Source organism: Miscanthus floridulus, chromosome 15 (genome assembly GCF_019320115.1).
Source record: "Miscanthus floridulus cultivar M001 chromosome 15, ASM1932011v1, whole genome shotgun sequence".
Classification (NCBI taxonomy): Eukaryota; Viridiplantae; Streptophyta; class Magnoliopsida; order Poales; family Poaceae; genus Miscanthus; species Miscanthus floridulus.
The window spans coordinates 4,181,329-4,198,764 of NC_089594.1; the positions used below are offsets into that span (position 1 = coordinate 4,181,329).

A 17,436-nucleotide genomic window follows, 5' to 3' on the forward strand; every position below is an offset into this window, starting at 1 on the left:
ACCCATTGTTTGGTCCTCAAAACCCATTAGGCTCCACAATTTGCATATACATGTTATACTCGAACCAAACATTATGGGTCTGTTTGGATCATCTTGTCGTGCATAGCACGAAAAAAGTTGCAGCAGTTACATAAGCCTAGCGCTGGGGTTCCTGCGGAGCGGCCGAACTAGGACCTTGAGGCCAGGGGACCCAACCCCATATACGTAAGTAGTACTAGTATTCTGTATTCATCTGTTCAGCCCAAGAAGGAAGAAGGCCATCGTACAGGTATACAGGCTCTCATCATGTCGATTGAGCTGCCCTCCCCTTCAGCAGTTCCGTGGCATCCGCGAGACCACAACTCCTGTGCGATCGTGCCCTTGCGCCGCGCCGCCGCCCGGCCTCGACTTCTTATTTCCTTGCGAGCGATTGGCCATCGCCCGTCGCCAGCCTGCACTGCATGTTCAGCCGTCGATTAGACGATCACGCATTCACGTACCTGCTGACCTACATCTACAGACTACAGAGGTACAGAACTGCTCTTCCCCAATCTTTATTCTTGACTGATTTGGGTTTTGGATTTATTAGGAACCCCATAGAATGCAGCAATCATATTGAATCTTACAATGAATTCATGTTGCCCAAAAAACATCCATTTGGAAGTGAGAAAAGGAAAAAAAAAAGAGAAGGTTAGAGAACTTCAAAGAATCACAAAGAGGAGCTCTTGATAAATTTTTTAAGACCAATACAAGCACCACAACAAATCCAGACGAGTGGGCAATAGTTCCTGTGGAGGAACAAACTACACATCTGGCTTCTGGAAATAGTTCCTGTGAGATAGATTGCTTAGTCAAGCTAGCTGGTCGTGTTTTCTCATTTTTCGCTCTTCTAAAAGACATGAAACATAGACTTCACATATAGCTTCATCTAGGTGTGGAACATGCGTGACCTTAATCTATCTCTCTTATAAAAGCAAAACCTTACAGGCAATTTATCTTGCCATGTAAAGTGTCTACATCAGCATCCACTAGAAGATCACACTATCTAGCACATATAACAATCCCCCCATACGAAATGCTCACATCAACATTTACTAGCACATGCCATTATGTCTTCATTTAAGCTATTTATATAGCAAACCACCCATTTACTTACATGTAATGTTAAAAATCATCCACTAACATGTATTATGATATTTATTTATGTATATTTGTAAATATAAATAGTATAGTTTTAACAGCGATTCTGGCTGCAATACACGGGGAATTTACCTAGTTTTTATGACAAAACCACCATCAATTGGCTTGGGTCACACTATATATCATTGCGGTGGAACTTAAATTTTGATTCATAGATTTAGATTTGTTGTAGCAAGTACACTTAAATTAAATTTATATACGTATATCGGTGCATTCAATTCAACCGTCAAAGCACGAGGGTAGGTGGCTGCATCTGAGTATCTGACCTTATTACATTACAAAGAAAAAAATTAAAAGACCTCGATCATATCCGGTCAAGGTCAACGTCTCAAGTGAATAAGATGAGATGGAATGACTCAGCATGGAAACCGTTGAGGTATACTGTACATACATATAGGCAGGTACATTGTAGTAATTAAGGTGGTGTGCATATGCATTCGTTGATCGTTAGTACCATTTGCAAAAGCAAGCACGCCACGCGTTGGTGATGGCGCCCACACTAGTGCGGTTGCGATGGGCAACGACATGGCTTCTTTTTCCTGTCGCGGCAGCGATCCTGTTATCCAACTATGTGAGCACGACGAGGCGCGCCCCGCACCAGCTGCCGCTGCCGCCCGTGGTGGTGGTGCCCGGGTACGCCACCAACGAGCTCGACGCGCGCCTCACGGAGGAGCTGTACCGCCCGTCGTCGTCACCGCGCTGCGGCGCGCGCGAGGGGAAAGAAGAAGGCTGGTTCTGTAACACCCCAGGTACCACGCAACCCTGGGATGCCACACATCTACACCATAGAATGTCGAAGTAGAAAAAAAATTCGACAACATAAGCCTAGAAACGAGCACAACGTGGAAGCAACGACAGATAGATAGATAGATAAATAAAGCGTGATACTCCACATAACAACTCTATCTTTATCAAACATGAGCAAGAGTACTCTACCATCTCTCAGACTTAGGAGAAAACATCTTAGCATTATGAGATCATGTAAAGGTGCAAGGTGTGCAACCAACCCTTTTCCCTCCATGCTATCTTCAAAGGACAACCTGGGGAGGGAAAAACAAGGGTGAGATTGAATAATCTCAGCAAGCGAACTACTTTAACAAGCTATTTAAACCACATTAGATTAATTAATCATTTAGTATTGCAACAAGTATTAAAGGACAGCCCCGCATATCCACTTCCACCTCTAAGAATTAAGTGATCATGGCCTAAGAAACATAGCATTAGTTTGTAATGAGTTACCCCTGATGAATAATGTATGACCCATATAGAACAATAGAAAGTCACCCGCAAAAGCCATAATACATAGGTTACCATAACCGGGGAAATAAAATAGCATAAATGCATATCATATCCCATAACAAAATGAAATAGCATTTAAAGCAATTGAAGTGCTTACGAATGTGAGGAAGAAACTGTATATAATATCTCCACGAACCCATTAGCCGTACCATAACTCGACTCACTAGAAAGAAGGATCACTTGTCATATTAGTTACGATGCAACTCATTCAAACCAATATCTAAATATCCATACAGACCACATGTAGTATATCCAAAGTCCGATAAGCCATAGTACAATGTAAGACATAATTATTCATAGTATATCACAATATACTTCATCACATTCAACCTTCAAACCATACAGAAATGCATATAAATGCACACGAACTCCTGCCTTCATACCCATCATTTGTATGAAGCTTGCATCGTTATGCCCAATAAACGATGCTATATGCATATGCATGCATATGAACACCTGCCTTCATACCCAACAAGGTATGAAGCTGCATCGTTATGACGATGCTGTACCGGTACGGTCGCGGCTATCAAGCGGCGACATAACTCCAAATGCCGATATACCATAATCCAAATTCATAATGCATATGCAATACAAATGCCATGTCTCCTGCCTTCATACCCAACAAGGTATGAAGCCGCATCGTTATGACGATGCTGTACCGGTACGGTCGCAACCATAGGTTCGCGACATAACTCCAAATGCCATGCAATGCAATGTGATGCAATGCCACAAGGTAAATACCATCTCCAAAAGATCCAAATACCACATACCTCCTGATGAATAAGAGAATAAGACATGATATTCAATATAAAGAGATACATATAGAGCTCCTTCAACCTGAGTAGTATCAACCAGGATGAAATGATAGAACCTCATATATGCCAACCATTAGTAAGCTAATTATTAATACCGTGATATATATAGACCTCCTTCCTTTTAATAAATTAGGGTAGCATACAGCCATTAACAAATCTTGATATAAGGAAAGACACCAATTCAATAATCTAAACCTCTCACATGTGTATCAAATCACAACGGACCTTTTACAAATAAAGAGGCACCCAAAATTCAGTTCTTATGTTTTAACACAACACCCCAAAGACTTATAGAAGATTAATCCTATCATTACTCACAAACCCAACATCCTTTTACTTAAACATGATAGCAACCAAGAGTCATAAAGCAGCGTAAATGCTACAGAGGCTTTCATACACCAAGATTAACATACCTCTGTAACAAACCCATTAGTTATTATGCCACTAAGGATTCTATGGACCTCAATTAGAGTAAAAGAACATGTCATAGGTTAGGTAACCAAGCATATGCCACATGTGCAATAATCTATCAACCTCAAGCATAATCTCAAACCATCATCTATAGAACACTTTATTTATCTATGAATCCATGTTAAAGTAGAAAGGAAAATACCGACCACATAGCTACATTAGTTAGCAATATCATATTCATCCCTCTTCCATTAATTATGAAAGTCATGTCTAACTGTTCCGATTATCACATATAAGTATGTGTGCTACATTATATAAGTGGAGGCAGTAAAATAGCATGTTAAAGTTGTAGCAACGCAACAGCTACGTTCACTTGCCTTTACCGACCATGTAGACATGGCATACACGCCTTGCGGCAACAACACCTGCTAAAACCACTTGTATATTAGCATAACCACTCCAAAAGACATTCACATATAGAACATAAAGTATTTATAAGTCCAAAATCCCCAACACCAAAGTCAACCGACAAACAATATTCCTTCTTGTCGTCCTCGATGAAGAGCAGTAGTGCTTCTCTTTTTCATATTTATTTTTATACAACAGATTAGGTGCCAAATAAATAGATATTTACAAACTACAGAGAATATGCTACAATTTTGGTAGCAAAACTAAAATTTTATGAGGCCTCTAAGGTTGCCTAAAATGTAATCCAAAACAGCTCTTCCTCATCTGCCTAACAGCTCGAGCATCAACATATAAAAATATATATCTCCTAAAATATGCATCCAAAAATTATGAATTTTTGCAGGCTGAAAGAACTTTTATCCCTCTACAAATGTCTCCATAGTTAGAAGATCTAATTCGACCATTTACCATAAGAAAAACACCAATGAACAGGCCTCACTAAATCTGCCAGGAAAACTTGAACAGTCAACATAAACTGGCCATACCTCGAGTTATACTCCACCAAAAATTGCAATAAAATACAATTTGGAAAGCTGAATAAAATCTCTACAACATTCTAAAATATTGTAGAAACCAATTTGGTCCTTAACAGATCCAAAACTCATGACCTAGGCGAACTGCTATATCTGCCAAGAAGCAGCAGCCAAAACGTAGTTAAACTCCAATCCGACCCTTAGTCCTTTAATCCTCCACGCCCAGAACCTTCAAAAACACCTAATTACAGGGTATAAAGATGGATTCCACTCTTACCCAAGATTTCTCCATGAAAATCCGCAAGGGGAAGTTGGAGAGAACACCGATCTAGCACATCTCCATGATCCTCTCTTCCTCCTCAATCCATCTTCTGCTTCTTTTCTTGATTCTCGCTGCGATGGAGGAGATCTATGGAGGGAGAGGTGTTGTGGAGAGGGAAAAAAACGTGCTGGGGAGAGGAGGCAGGAGAGGCGGCGCTGGGGGTCAGCCTCACGGGCAGGAGAAGGTGAGGGTTGGGGGGGCGACCTGGGCCAAGGGAGGGGTGGGCTGGCTGGGCCTTGCCCTTTCTAGATTATTCTTTTTTTTTATGTGTTACAGGTTCCGCCTCTACCTCAACTACACTGCGCTCGAGGACGCCGCCGGCGTGCGCTGCTTCGCCGAGCAGATGGTCGCGCTGTACGACGCGGCGTCCGACGACTACCGCAACGCCGCCCCGGGCGTGGAGACGCGCGTCCCTTTCTTCGGATCCACCCGGAGCTTCCGCTACCCGGACCCAGACCGGAGGAACTTCTCCTACATGGACAAGTTCGTGTCGCGGCTGGAGCGGCTCGGCTACCGCGACGGCGAAACCCTGTTCGGCGCGCCCTACAACTTCCGGTACGCCGTCGCGCCGCCGGGCCACCCGTCGAGGGTCGGCGACGCCTTCTTCGGCCGCCTCAAGAGGCTGGTGGAGAGGGCGGGCCGGATCAACGGCGGCAGGCCGGTGACCGTCGTGGCGCACAGCTACGGCGGCACGCTGGCGCACCAGTTCCTGCTGCATTGAGAGGGAGTGTTTCATCCGAGTTTGACACGGTAGTCTTGGAAATAACACAATGAAAACTCTCCACTGATACTAACTAGCTAGGCACTTTGATAGTTAGGCTATAATTCACTGTAATACTATATTTCTCATGTTTGACGTAACTATAAATTGTTATTATTATATTAATCAATGTATCTTTTTTTCTGAGTTTCACATTATTGGGCTATAAATGTTGGGCTGTCAATCGTGATAAAAAAATGGCCACGTGCTAAAAAAATGTGTGGGCTGATTGTTCTGCGTGGGCTTGGGTTGGACTGTGTATGAGCTGAAAAAATATTTTTTGGGCGTAGGCTGATCCGAGACTGATTTGAGCCCAAAGAAATGTGGGCCAAAAACCACTACAAAAATTGAATGGGGCAAGAAAGTGAACGTCGAGGTCTTGAGTTTACACTAAAAAACACAAAAAATTTGGGCTATCATGCTAGATCACAAAACTTTCCCGGCCGCTTGACAAAAATCACGACATGCATGGTCGCCGGCGGTGTAGAGTGGGGGAAACACAAGTGATGTCGTTTCCTCCTAGGACAAGTTAGCGGGTCTAATAAGACGCCTTCCTTTCTACATCGTCCAATTAATAATAATTAATTAAGCAGAGAGACAATGGACACTACATGCTGCGTTCCGTAATAGATTGCATTCTAGCGTTCAAAATTTATTCTCAAATATAATGTATTCTAAGGACAAAAACTTATTTTACATTAAATATTTTTCATTTATCAACCAATCACTACTAACTATGTTGATGATAACATCTGATTAGAAAATAAAATAAGGATTCATGTGTCTTTTATGTTCTCTTTAATTTTTTTTATAAAATTTATAGGATACAGTATATTACAAGACAAAGGGAGTATAACATGACAGGAAAGGTACTCCCTGACCTTAGGTCCCCCTCAATCAAAATGCTTGACGAGTAGACGATATAAGAAACATAATAGGATAGGCGAGTCTTATCCTAGGAAGGCGTATATATCACTATCACAGAGAACAACTTGACTATCACTACCGGTTACTTTACAGCCGGCAATGGCAGTATATTACTATAGATTCGTGATAGTGATAGGTTGGACTATCACTATCGGTTCGTGGCTTAAACTACAGTGATAGGCAGTGTGTTATAACTCACTAGAGGAGATTTGAACTTCTATGACGATTTTGCTCATGACGAATCCAAACTGGTCATAGAAAACGCACTTTCATGACGAATTTTTAGGTTTCGTCACAGAACTCCATGATGATTCTCACTTTTACAACGAAAAAAATGGTCATAAAAATCATCATGGAAACCACCCCGGTTTCGTCAAGGAATTGCTGGCGACACCGTTCACCCCTAATTTGTGACGATTTTCTACACATCTGTGACCGATCGGACTTCGTCATTGAAGTTCTTACATTTCCATGATGAATATTTTCAAATTGTGACTTTCTGCATTTCATCAAAAATCTCCGCGCGTGCCTATGTGACCGCTCTCCATCCAACGTGTATTTGTGGGACCTGCAATTACTCACCTGTGACAATTGCCTTTCATCATAGGACCTCTGCTTCTTCGGGACCCCCACCTGTCGGACCTGCAGTTACTCATCCGTGAATTGTCATTCGTCATAGTCTTTATGCGTGCAGTTACTCGTCCGACGTGTACCTTCGGGACCTACCTGTGGGACTTGTAGTTGCTCATCTGTGACAATTGCCATTCGTCATAGTCTCCGCTCCATTTCTTTCTATAGTTACTCATCCGACGTGTACCTTCGGGATCCACCTGTGGGACCTGCAGTTACTCATCTGTGACGATTGCCATTCGTCATAGTCTCCGCTCCGCTTCTTTCTGCAGTTACTCATCCGACGTGTACTTCGGGACCCACCTGTGGGACCTTCAGATACTCATCCGTGACGATTGCCATTCATCATAGAGTCTCCACTCATCATTCTCCCTGCAGATAGTGAAATCATGATGATTTTGGCTTCTTCAGTGACGAAAAATAATGGTCATGGAAACACAGATCTCTAATAGTGACTGTTTGTTGAAGATACGAGCCGTCAGTGATGGTTTACCCTATCACTATGGTTGATGGGCTTGTTTTGCACACAAAAAAATATATAACTTTTTTTTGCATGGGGGTTTAAGACAAACTTTATATCAAAATCTAAAATCTTGTAGGTGGTTTTTTTAATTTGAAATGATTTACATGTCTAAATATTCAATGTAAGTTTTTGGATCAGACCTGAAATGGTTAACAATGTTGAATGCAGACAAAATGAATATCAAAGTTGTAGTACTCAAGGAGAATGGTATATATGGATGCTTGAGGAAATATGAACATTGAGCTCTTCAATTCAAATCCTAGAAACAAAATTTCTATTTTTTATCATCTAGAACCGGCAATGATGGCTTGCCTCATCACTGCCGGATACCGGATTTAGATCTAGCAACAGGCCATTTTATACTAAGTCAAACTTATTTAACTTTAAACAAGTTTATAAAAAATACACCAGGATCGAGTATAGTTTCATTACATTCTTCTTTCATACTGTGTTCATTTGAATTTACAGAAGTTAATAATTTTTTTCTTCTAAAAAAGCATGGTTAAATTTAGAGAAGTCTAACTTACGACAACCTCAAAGTGACCTGCATATAACTTATAGTAAGCATTATCGTCGTTATTCCCATGAAGAAGTCGTGTACACTGAAGACATCATAAGAGAGTACATCCCGCACCAAAGATCTTGTGTTGTACGTTGGTACTTATTTTGTGCCCAAAACAATCCATACATATATGCTCCTCCATGTTTTTTTTTTTTTGCATTTCTATGTGGGTGTCTGCGTTGTATAGTAATTCTTAAATGAGCATGTTTGTTGGTGTAAAATTAAGTAGAAGCCAAGTCTACACCTTTTATTTCTTTCTCACTCAGACTATACTTAGTGCATGCAAGAAGCTGCTATACATTTGCATTGCACTAGTAACAATCTGAAGTAGTGGAGATTATGCCTAACCAGCTGACCTCTTCCTCATTTAATTAGACTAGGGCCTTGTTTAGATTGCAAGAGTTAGAAAATTGGGCACTGTAGCACTTTCGTTTGTATTTGATAATTATTGTCCAATCATGAACTAACTAAGCTCAAAAGATTCGTCTCGTAATTTACAATCAAACTGTGTAATTAGTTATTTTTTTTATCTACATTTACTACTATATGCATGTGTCCATAGATTCGATATGATGGAGAGAGAGTGAAAAAACTTGGAACTTTGAGCAATCTAAACAAGGCCTAGTTTGATGAACATGAACAGGGCCGGGTCCCGGCCGGGGAACACACACAAACACACAACTGCTGCTTGTCTTCGTCAGGATCATATCTCCCCAATGCAACCTGCTGCAGCCTGCAGGGTAGCTTCCTGCTCAGGTCGAGATGCAAGCAATCCAGCAACCAAGTCATAAGCTCATGGTGACCAGCCGCCTGCTGACATCATCTCGTACGTGGACACTTGAGTGAGTCGCCGTCCGACCCCGACTTTCTTTTTCAGATAAAATATAAAAAGCTCCGAATTTGACTTTTGATTCGCACACGTGGCTTCATATATGGATGTAGTATATATATACACACACATATAGTTAGCAGATGACACTACATGTGCTTACACTTAACCTCTCTGCCCAGCTCCCAGCTGCTACCTAGCTGCTAGCCGAGATCTTGCATTATTGGTGCGTCGTCCACCTAGCTTGGTAGCCATGGCAAACCCTAGCAGTGATATTTGAGCCTGCTCGGCAGGACTGAAAAATAAGCTAAAATACTATTTCGGCTGATTATTGTGAGAGAAAAATACTGTTCTGGCTGAAATCACTGTTCACGTGAACAGTGAACATGTGAGTGCGCTGGCCAGCCAGCCACCAGCCAGCCGAACGCCACCAAAGAGGGCTCGTCGGCGCCACCGAGGAGGAGCAGGATGAAGCGAGACCCCAGCGGGGACAAGGTCTACAGCGTGCCGCCGCAGGACTTCGCGAACACCGTACAGAGGCTCACGGGCGTCGCAAGCACTACTCAGGCTCCGGCGGCACCAGCAGTTGCTACCGCTGATGGAGGGCGGCGATCGTCATCATCGTCTTCTGGGTCGCCACGGCCAGCTCCAGCACAGTAAATATTTATTGGGAGCCTCAAGCTCCCAATAAATATTGGAAGCACCAGCCTAAACGTGTGGTTCCTGGTTTCACCCAACGAGCTTTGCCACCCATCCCACCATCCCGCTGGCCCAGCAACCGGCCCACCAAGGGCAATCTTCGTGGGCCTTATATACTCTTTTAAACCCTAAACCAACTCCACCCTGGTTGCCACCTCCCTCTCACCGCCGCTGCCCCTTCTCCTACAGCACATGACTCCCACCCCACTGGATCGCGGCCCACCGGATTTGGCGGCGGGGAGCGACGGCGCCCGGCTCCCGCCTCCTCGCGACGAGATCCTATTCCATGAGTCCTGACACGACAACCTTCTACATCCTGACCCCCCAAGACCGCCGGCGCGGCCTCTCACCTCCAGCGGCGTGTAGCTCCCTCCCGACCCATTCCCCACCCCGACATGCTTCGTAACTCGTAAGGTCGAAGAAGAATGGGTCCCAGTAGAGCAAATTAACATGAGACTCAATCGTCACGCTTCGCAATTGTAGGATATACTCCCTCCGTATATGATTTAGAAGTCGTTTAGGACAGCGATACGGCCTCTCAAACACAACTTTCACATCTTATTTTTATAAAAATATTTATAGAAAAAATGATACATGTATACTTTTATGAAAAGTCCAAAAGTCGTTTAGGAGTAGAAACGTTTTTAGGGCCTAACAAGACGGTTTTGCCCTCCGATTTCTTGTTGACGATTTATACTCGCAAGAAAAGGATTCTGAAGAATTGGGAGAGTCGGAACCGCGTTCCTGTTCCGAGTAGGCGTCGAGCTCCCCGCCGCCATCCATCCAACCCATGTGTGTATAAATTAATGGCACATCCGCTCACAGGGAGAGAGAGAGATCGGTAAGGCAAGATCCCCCTTTTTTTTGGTACGATCCACCCCTCCGATTTCTTCTCCCTTGCTTCCTTCCTTCCAGTTGGATTGGATCGCCGCCGGCGCATCGCCGTCTCAGCTCGCTCCTCCGCCCAGCAGCAGCAGATGGATCACAGCTTCAGCCGCGTGGTTGAGTATAATGGCCGGAGCTACAGGATCGTGAGGCCGGCGCGGCGGCGGGACCCGAGAGCCGACGAGGTCAGAGACTACATGGGCCGGCGCGTACGCTACGAGTACGTTCTTCCGGGGCCCAAGCGAGCTCGCGTCGCCGCCGCCTCCACGGAGCGCCTGCTGCGAGAGGTGAGGGCGGGCGACGCGTCGTCGCAGACGGAGTGCGCCGTGTGCCTGCAGGACTACGACGCCGAGGAGAAGATCAGGGCGATGCCGGTGTGCGCCCACGCCTTCCACCACCACTGCATCTCCGAGTGGCTCAGCCGCAACGCCGTCTGCCCAATCTGTCGCCGCGAGCTGCCGCTGCCCGCGCAGGAGGACGAGCAGCAGCCGCAGGAAGAGCAAGAGGACGACGAGCACGGCGTCAGGAGTTGGAATTGGATTAGAGTTCCAGTTTCAGCACCAGCTGGTGACAGAGAGGATCGATTCCATTGATTAGCCTCCCTCCATTATTAGCAGTCAGCAGTCGTCTATTATCAGTCATTGACGATGTAATGTAATGTGTTGTAATTCTAAGACTGTTTTATTATCTGCTCGTCGATGTAAGATTGCTGTCTTTTCGATCGATGCATAATATGCATCCTTCAAGCTTTGAGTTTGATGCAGAGAAAAACGTTTTCTGAATGATGAAAAGACAGTTTCAGAATAATGCCATCTCCATCTGTTTCGTGACTGTTTCAGACCAAATCAGTGCACTGCACACAGATCAAACAAGAAAGTTTTTTCAGTAATACAAACTAGCAATACTAGAATTTTGAGTTTCATGTGGCCAACTCTCTGTCCACAACAGCACAGTAATTACTGCGGCATGTCTACAGTCATTTCCAGTGTGCTCATAGTACTGGTGGTTTCTGCGAGGCCATCCTGCTTAACGATGGTGCAGATTCCATGCCTCAGAGATGCTGCTTCTTCACAGAGTCTTTGGGTAACATCGGCGTGCATGAAAAGGGCCACTTCTTCTGTTCCAAAACTGGCAAACGATCAGAAGTTGGATGTTATAGCCACATCAAGGGGCACAACTGTTCCTACAAATGCAGCTTTAAATCTCCTATAAGACTGCAGTGCCTAACCTTCAAACATTTGTCTCATGTTGTTATTTATATGGTGTATATCACATATAAATGCTGAAGGGCTTAGCAGAAGGTCGGGTACGGTCATTATGAGGAGATGAACTCAGATTGTGGCACAGCTTACCTTTCTGGCTTCATGACAAGCAGCTGAAGATGAAATGGGCCGAGTAGCCTTTTCCCTGAAAGAGATGCAATACAGCACTTCAGTATATGAAATGCACTCAGGCTCTAACTTTTTATATCAATCAACGAAACAAGATTAAGTAAAGGACCTGAATACCCTGTGCTTGCGAGTTCTGACACTGTAACTGTATGACACACTTCACAACACAACTTCTTATAGTCGATATCACTATGTCGTTTTACAACAATAGTGCGAGTGTTTAAGATATTGAGAAATGCAGCACTTCTATCATCTAAAATAGTACCACATCCGTCCCAAATTATAAGTCACTTTGGCTTTTCTAGGTACATAGCTTTTGCTACGTATCAAAACATAACGTATATCTTGGTGCATAACAAAAGATATGAACCTAGAAAAGCCAAAACAACTTATCATTTGGAATGAAGGGAGTAAGATTTTCATGTCAGTCTGGGTTTGATTCTACAGATCTTCACATTCTGTACTGCATGTTGGATAGAGTGGAGCAGTAGGTGGCTCTGAGTGCTGGGCTGCTGCCAACTGAAGCAAGCAGAAAAAGAGACAGAGCAGCAGTTCTGAACCTTCGGTTTATCAGAACATTCAACAGTAGCGTACACAGTTTCAACGGCACCCTTGGTTCAATATAGCAAACCAAAACATCAAACATCCCATTCGTAGACAGACTGCGGCCAACAATGAATGAAAGTCAATAGCCATATTGTGTTAACCCTTAACATATGAAGGCAAAAAACTCACTGATAAATGTAAAAAAAAATGGATCTATACCTTTGCAGTTGTAGTGCGGAGACTGCAGAAGGAAACTGTCTCATCTTCTTTTATTGCCAAGTACAAGAGAAGTTCAAGATAAGTGTTACGCTCCCAAAGCACTAAATGCATCTAGAGCAAAAAAATGACGCTATTAACAAGTATTGTCACATCACAAACTGAGAGATGCACGGACATTATATTAACAATTGCATTGGAGCACAGGGCGGTGCTATATATGGTCAGGAAATGATATATATAGGCTGAGAGAATGTTATATACATTCTGAATGCAATGCACCATTGTTGATTGTACAAAAAAAGGACCACACACAAATCTCAGTTAGCACACTAATAAATCAGTTGCGTACAATGGCTTCAAGAATATAAGCTGGCAAAGTTACGTAGTGATACAAATGCAAAATATTACAGGAGGCACACAACCACTTCCTTAATTTATAATACCAATTTACAGGAACAAGAAATTTATCATCGCATAAGAAAGTTTGGTCCATATAATTCAGTCCCCATGGAACAAATTTCTGTACTGGTTTGCTTTCTGTACAGGTAAATATCATGCACATGAAAGTCACTGTTATACGCATGTTACAGCATGTGAAATGAATACTGCATAGGTGACTTTTTTCAACCGTCCTTAATTTCATATGGTCATATAGGGGAAAACTATGACAAAATGACATGAGTCTGGCAATTACATTGACTTTGCATTCTTCCTATCTGTACTGTGTGAAGTAGAAAATAGTGGAAGCCCTTGTCCAGATGTGTATGCTCCAAATCACCTTAAAATCATGAAATGAATGGAATCAATGAGCAGCTCATAAGATGGAAGGCTAAAAACAACATCTGAGACTGTCGCGTCACCAGATCCACATCAATATGCAATATGTAATGTCACGTCTCTATATTTCTTTTTGGTTACAAGAATCCAATGACTGAGATTAGGTTAAATGATCAAATTGATGGTAATTCTTTATCACTTTGAGAAAATGATGTTCAAAAACTTAGGACAAAGGGCATTACCAATTTATAAGACTATTTAAACCATTCTCATTTTTACAGAAGACATGATTCAGGCAGCTCATGCACAGGTATGCCCACTTGTTCATACACATAAAAGTAGTCAAAAACGGAGGTAAAAAATACGCATGATAAAGGGAGTTTTTGCCACAAAAGAAAATTATCTCCTTAAAAAAAAGTTTAGAAACACAACCAAACTCCGAGATATTTGCTTTTGTCAGTTGAAATTTTGTGTGCGTCTGCCAGCCTGTGACACAAACATTGCAGAGATGAAAATTCCAGAAAATGTACGACAAAGTAAGAAAAAAAAATGCAGTCTCAGATAAACGAACCATGTGATATAGTAAGTATTACCTTAAATCTGTCTCAGGAGGTGTCACAGAATGAAATGCACCAAGCTTCATAGGTTCAAGACTTCAATGCCTCGGTTTTGACCTTCACAGCACTCCTTAGCATGATCAGGATATCTGGGTGTCTGGTTCTTTTATTCACCCTCTCTGATTGGAAAACAAAAAATATTTAGGTTTACCAAATCACTTACAATAAGTTACATGAGTCCTATGTTGCAGGTACTTCTATTTTATCATCATCACTTACTGCACTCTAAGTTTGAGGCAGAGAAAAAGGTTTTCTGAATGATGAAAAGACAGTTTCAGAATAACCCATCTCCATCTGTTTCGTAACTGGTACCATCTAAGTTTCAGACCAAAACAGTGCACTGCACACGGATCAAACAAGAAAGTTTTTTCAGTAATAAACTAGCGATACTAGAATTTTGAGTTTCATGTGGCCACTATTCACAGGACGGCTAACAATGACAACTCTCTGTGCACAATGCGGCGAGTTTACAGCCATTTCCAGTGTGCTAGTAGTACGTTTCTACGTCCTGATTTCTGGTGGTTTCTGCGAGGCAATCCTGCTTAATGATGGTGCAGATTCCATGCCTCAAAGATGCTGCTTCTTCACGTAGTCTTTTGGTAACTTGGGCGTGCCTGAAAAGTGGCAAGCAATCAGAAAGTAGGATGTTATGGCCACAGCTTTAAAATAGGCATGTTACAGCATGTGAAATGAAAACTGCATATGGTGACTTTTTTTCAACCGTTCTTAATGTCACGGTCATATAGGGGAAAACTATGATAAAATGACATGAGGCTGGCAGTTACATTGACTTTGCATTCTTCCTATGCGTACTGTGTGAAGTAGAGCATAGTGGAAGCCCTTGTCCAGATGTGTATGCTCCAAATCACCTTAAAATGATAAGGTGAATGGAATGTCAATCAATAAGCAACCCATAAGATGGAAGGCAAAAAACGCATCTGAGACTGTTGGGTCACCAGATCCACACCAATATATGCAATATGTAATGTCACTTCTTTATATTTCTTTTCGGTTACAAGAATTCAATGACTTAGATTAGGTTAAATGATCAAGTTGATGGTAATTCTTTACATTTCTTTTTTTTTTTTCTCGAACACGCAGGAGAGCTGCGTATCATTTGTATTAGTAGAAGAATAAGGAGTCATACATAGACCCAAAAACACTCACCCCCACACCTTCCCTGATTTCTAAAGCTACATCACCTGAGTCTGAGAGTACAGCGACCAAGCATGCTAACTAACTAAGCACCCCTAGCAGTGAGCAAGGACAGATCCTTGGCTCCTGCCAAACACCACCAATGGGCATCATCCCTAGCTATACTAAGGGCTGTGTTAATGTTAGGTGCCACCCCATTGAAGACACAGTCATTCCGGTGCTTCCAGATGCTCCAGGCTCCAAGGATGATAATGGAGTTTAATCCTTTTCTCACATCTCCAGTGGTGGCCGCCTCTGCCTTCTCCCACCAATCCTCCCAAGCTGAATCCTCGGGTTGAGGCGTGAGTGAAGAGAGTCCGAAGCGCTGCAAGAGGGCAAACCAGAATTGTCTGGCAAACACACAACCAACTAGGAGGTGATCAATGTTTTCTTGTTCTTGGTCACAGAGTAGACATTTGGCCGGGTGAGGAAGTCCTCTCCGAGCAAGCCTGTCAGCTGTCCAGCACCGTTTATGAGCCACCAGCCACATGAAAAAGCGGCATTTGGGAGGAGCCCATGACTTCCATATTCTCTCATATGGCCTGAAGTATATGGCGCCCTGAAAAAATACATCATAGGCAGACTTCGCTGTGTATTTTCCTGAAGCCGAAAGCCTCCAAATGTGTCTGTCCTGTGCCCCATCCTGCAGCTCAATATTAGATAATTTATCCCACAATTCCAGATATTCCATCAGAGCTTCCACAGGTACTCCCACTCGGATGTCCTCGATCCATTTCTCATCAGTCAAGGCCTCCGCTACTGTACGCCTGCCTATTATTCTTTTAGAGACCAAACTAAGGATCTTAGGCGCTACTTCCTCAATATTTTTCCCCTCCAGCCATCTATCCTTCCAGAACAGAGTGCTAGCTCCGTTTCCTACATCGGTATACACTGCCATAGAGATGAGGCCATCCACCTCCTTGCTCACTTGAAATGGCAGACTTGCCCAAGGTTTACTTGGTTCAGATTTTCTCAGCCATGGCCACCTAGCTCTGAGTGCAAAACCTAGGGATTTTAGGTCCGCAATTCCCAGGCCCCCAAGTTCTTTAGATCGACAAACTTTGGGCCAAGCGATGAGGCAGTGTCCTCCATTAGCTTCTTTTCTGCCTCTCCAAAGGAACGCTCTTCTGATTTTATCAATTGCCTTAATAGCCCAAGGCGGAAGCTCAATTGCCATAGCCAAGTATACTAACATTGCAGTCAGGACATGTTGCACCTGCACCACCCTTCCTACCTTTGTCATTAGATCTGCTTTCCATCTTGGCAACTGATCAGCTATTTTATCGATAATTGGTTGGATTTGGTCTTTGGTCAGCTTCTTGATGGAGAGAGGCAAACCAAGATATTTGCAAGGAAATCCCTGAATACCACAAGGTAGCAGACTCTGAACAACTCCCATATTTTCTTCAGAACAATGGATTGGCATTACGTTACTTTTCTACACATTTGTTTTGAGTCCAGAAGCTTCCCCAAATAGCTGGAGTATTCTCAAAGTCAAATTGATATCCGCTGCTGCAGGTTGGAGGAAGAGAGCTACATCATCAGCATATAAGGAAATTCTGTGCTGAATAGGCCTTCTAGCCAGGGGTTGCAGGATTCCTTCCTCATCAGCCTGTGTGACCATCCGATTCAGCACATCCATCACCAAGATGAAAAGCATTGGAGAGAGAGGATCTCCCTGGCGGAGCCCTCTTCTATGTTGAATAGTCTCCCCAGGGCTGCCATTTAGGAGCACTTGGGTGGAGGAAGTTGAGAGCAGTCCGCAAAGAAGATCACACCATCGAGCACCAAAGCCGAGCTTTCGGAGTACCTCCAGCAGGAAAGACCAATTTACTGAATCAAATGCCTTTGTGATATCCAATTTCAGGAGTATTCTTGGCTGCCTTTGAGAGTGTAGGTATTTTACAGTC

The 17,436-nt window shown here is 43.2% G+C and overlaps 2 protein-coding genes across 2 annotated transcripts; both read left to right on the forward strand.

Annotated features, from left to right (window-relative positions):
* Nucleotides 1-142: 142 nt before the first annotated feature.
* Nucleotides 143-5,688, forward strand: LOC136506853 (lecithin-cholesterol acyltransferase-like 1). Its single transcript, XM_066501761.1, has 2 exons — nt 143-508; nt 5,244-5,688. The coding sequence occupies exons 1-2, from the start codon at nt 441-443 to the stop codon at nt 5,686-5,688; spliced, it is 513 nt and encodes a 170-aa protein (XP_066357858.1). The 5' UTR covers nt 143-440.
* Nucleotides 5,689-10,628: 4,940 nt separating this feature from the next.
* LOC136509452 (uncharacterized) lies at nt 10,629-11,613 on the forward strand. The gene is made up of 2 exons (XM_066504249.1): nt 10,629-10,738; nt 10,813-11,613. The coding sequence occupies exon 2, from the start codon at nt 10,875-10,877 to the stop codon at nt 11,373-11,375; it is 501 nt and encodes a 166-aa protein (XP_066360346.1). The 5' UTR covers nt 10,629-10,738; nt 10,813-10,874; the 3' UTR covers nt 11,376-11,613.
* Nucleotides 11,614-17,436: the final 5,823 nt, after the last annotated feature.

Excerpts from the sequence above, each read along its gene's own strand:
- LOC136506853 (XM_066501761.1), top strand. The coding sequence starts at position 441 with ATGTTCAGCCGTCGATTAGACGATCACGCATTCACGTACCTGCTGACC. Across the intron at positions 509-5,243 it reads TACATCTACAGACTACAGAG|GTTCCGCCTCTACCTCAACT; the intron begins GTACAGAACTGC and ends TATGTGTTACAG.
- LOC136509452 (XM_066504249.1), top strand. The coding sequence starts at position 10,875 with ATGGATCACAGCTTCAGCCGCGTGGTTGAGTATAATGGCCGGAGCTAC.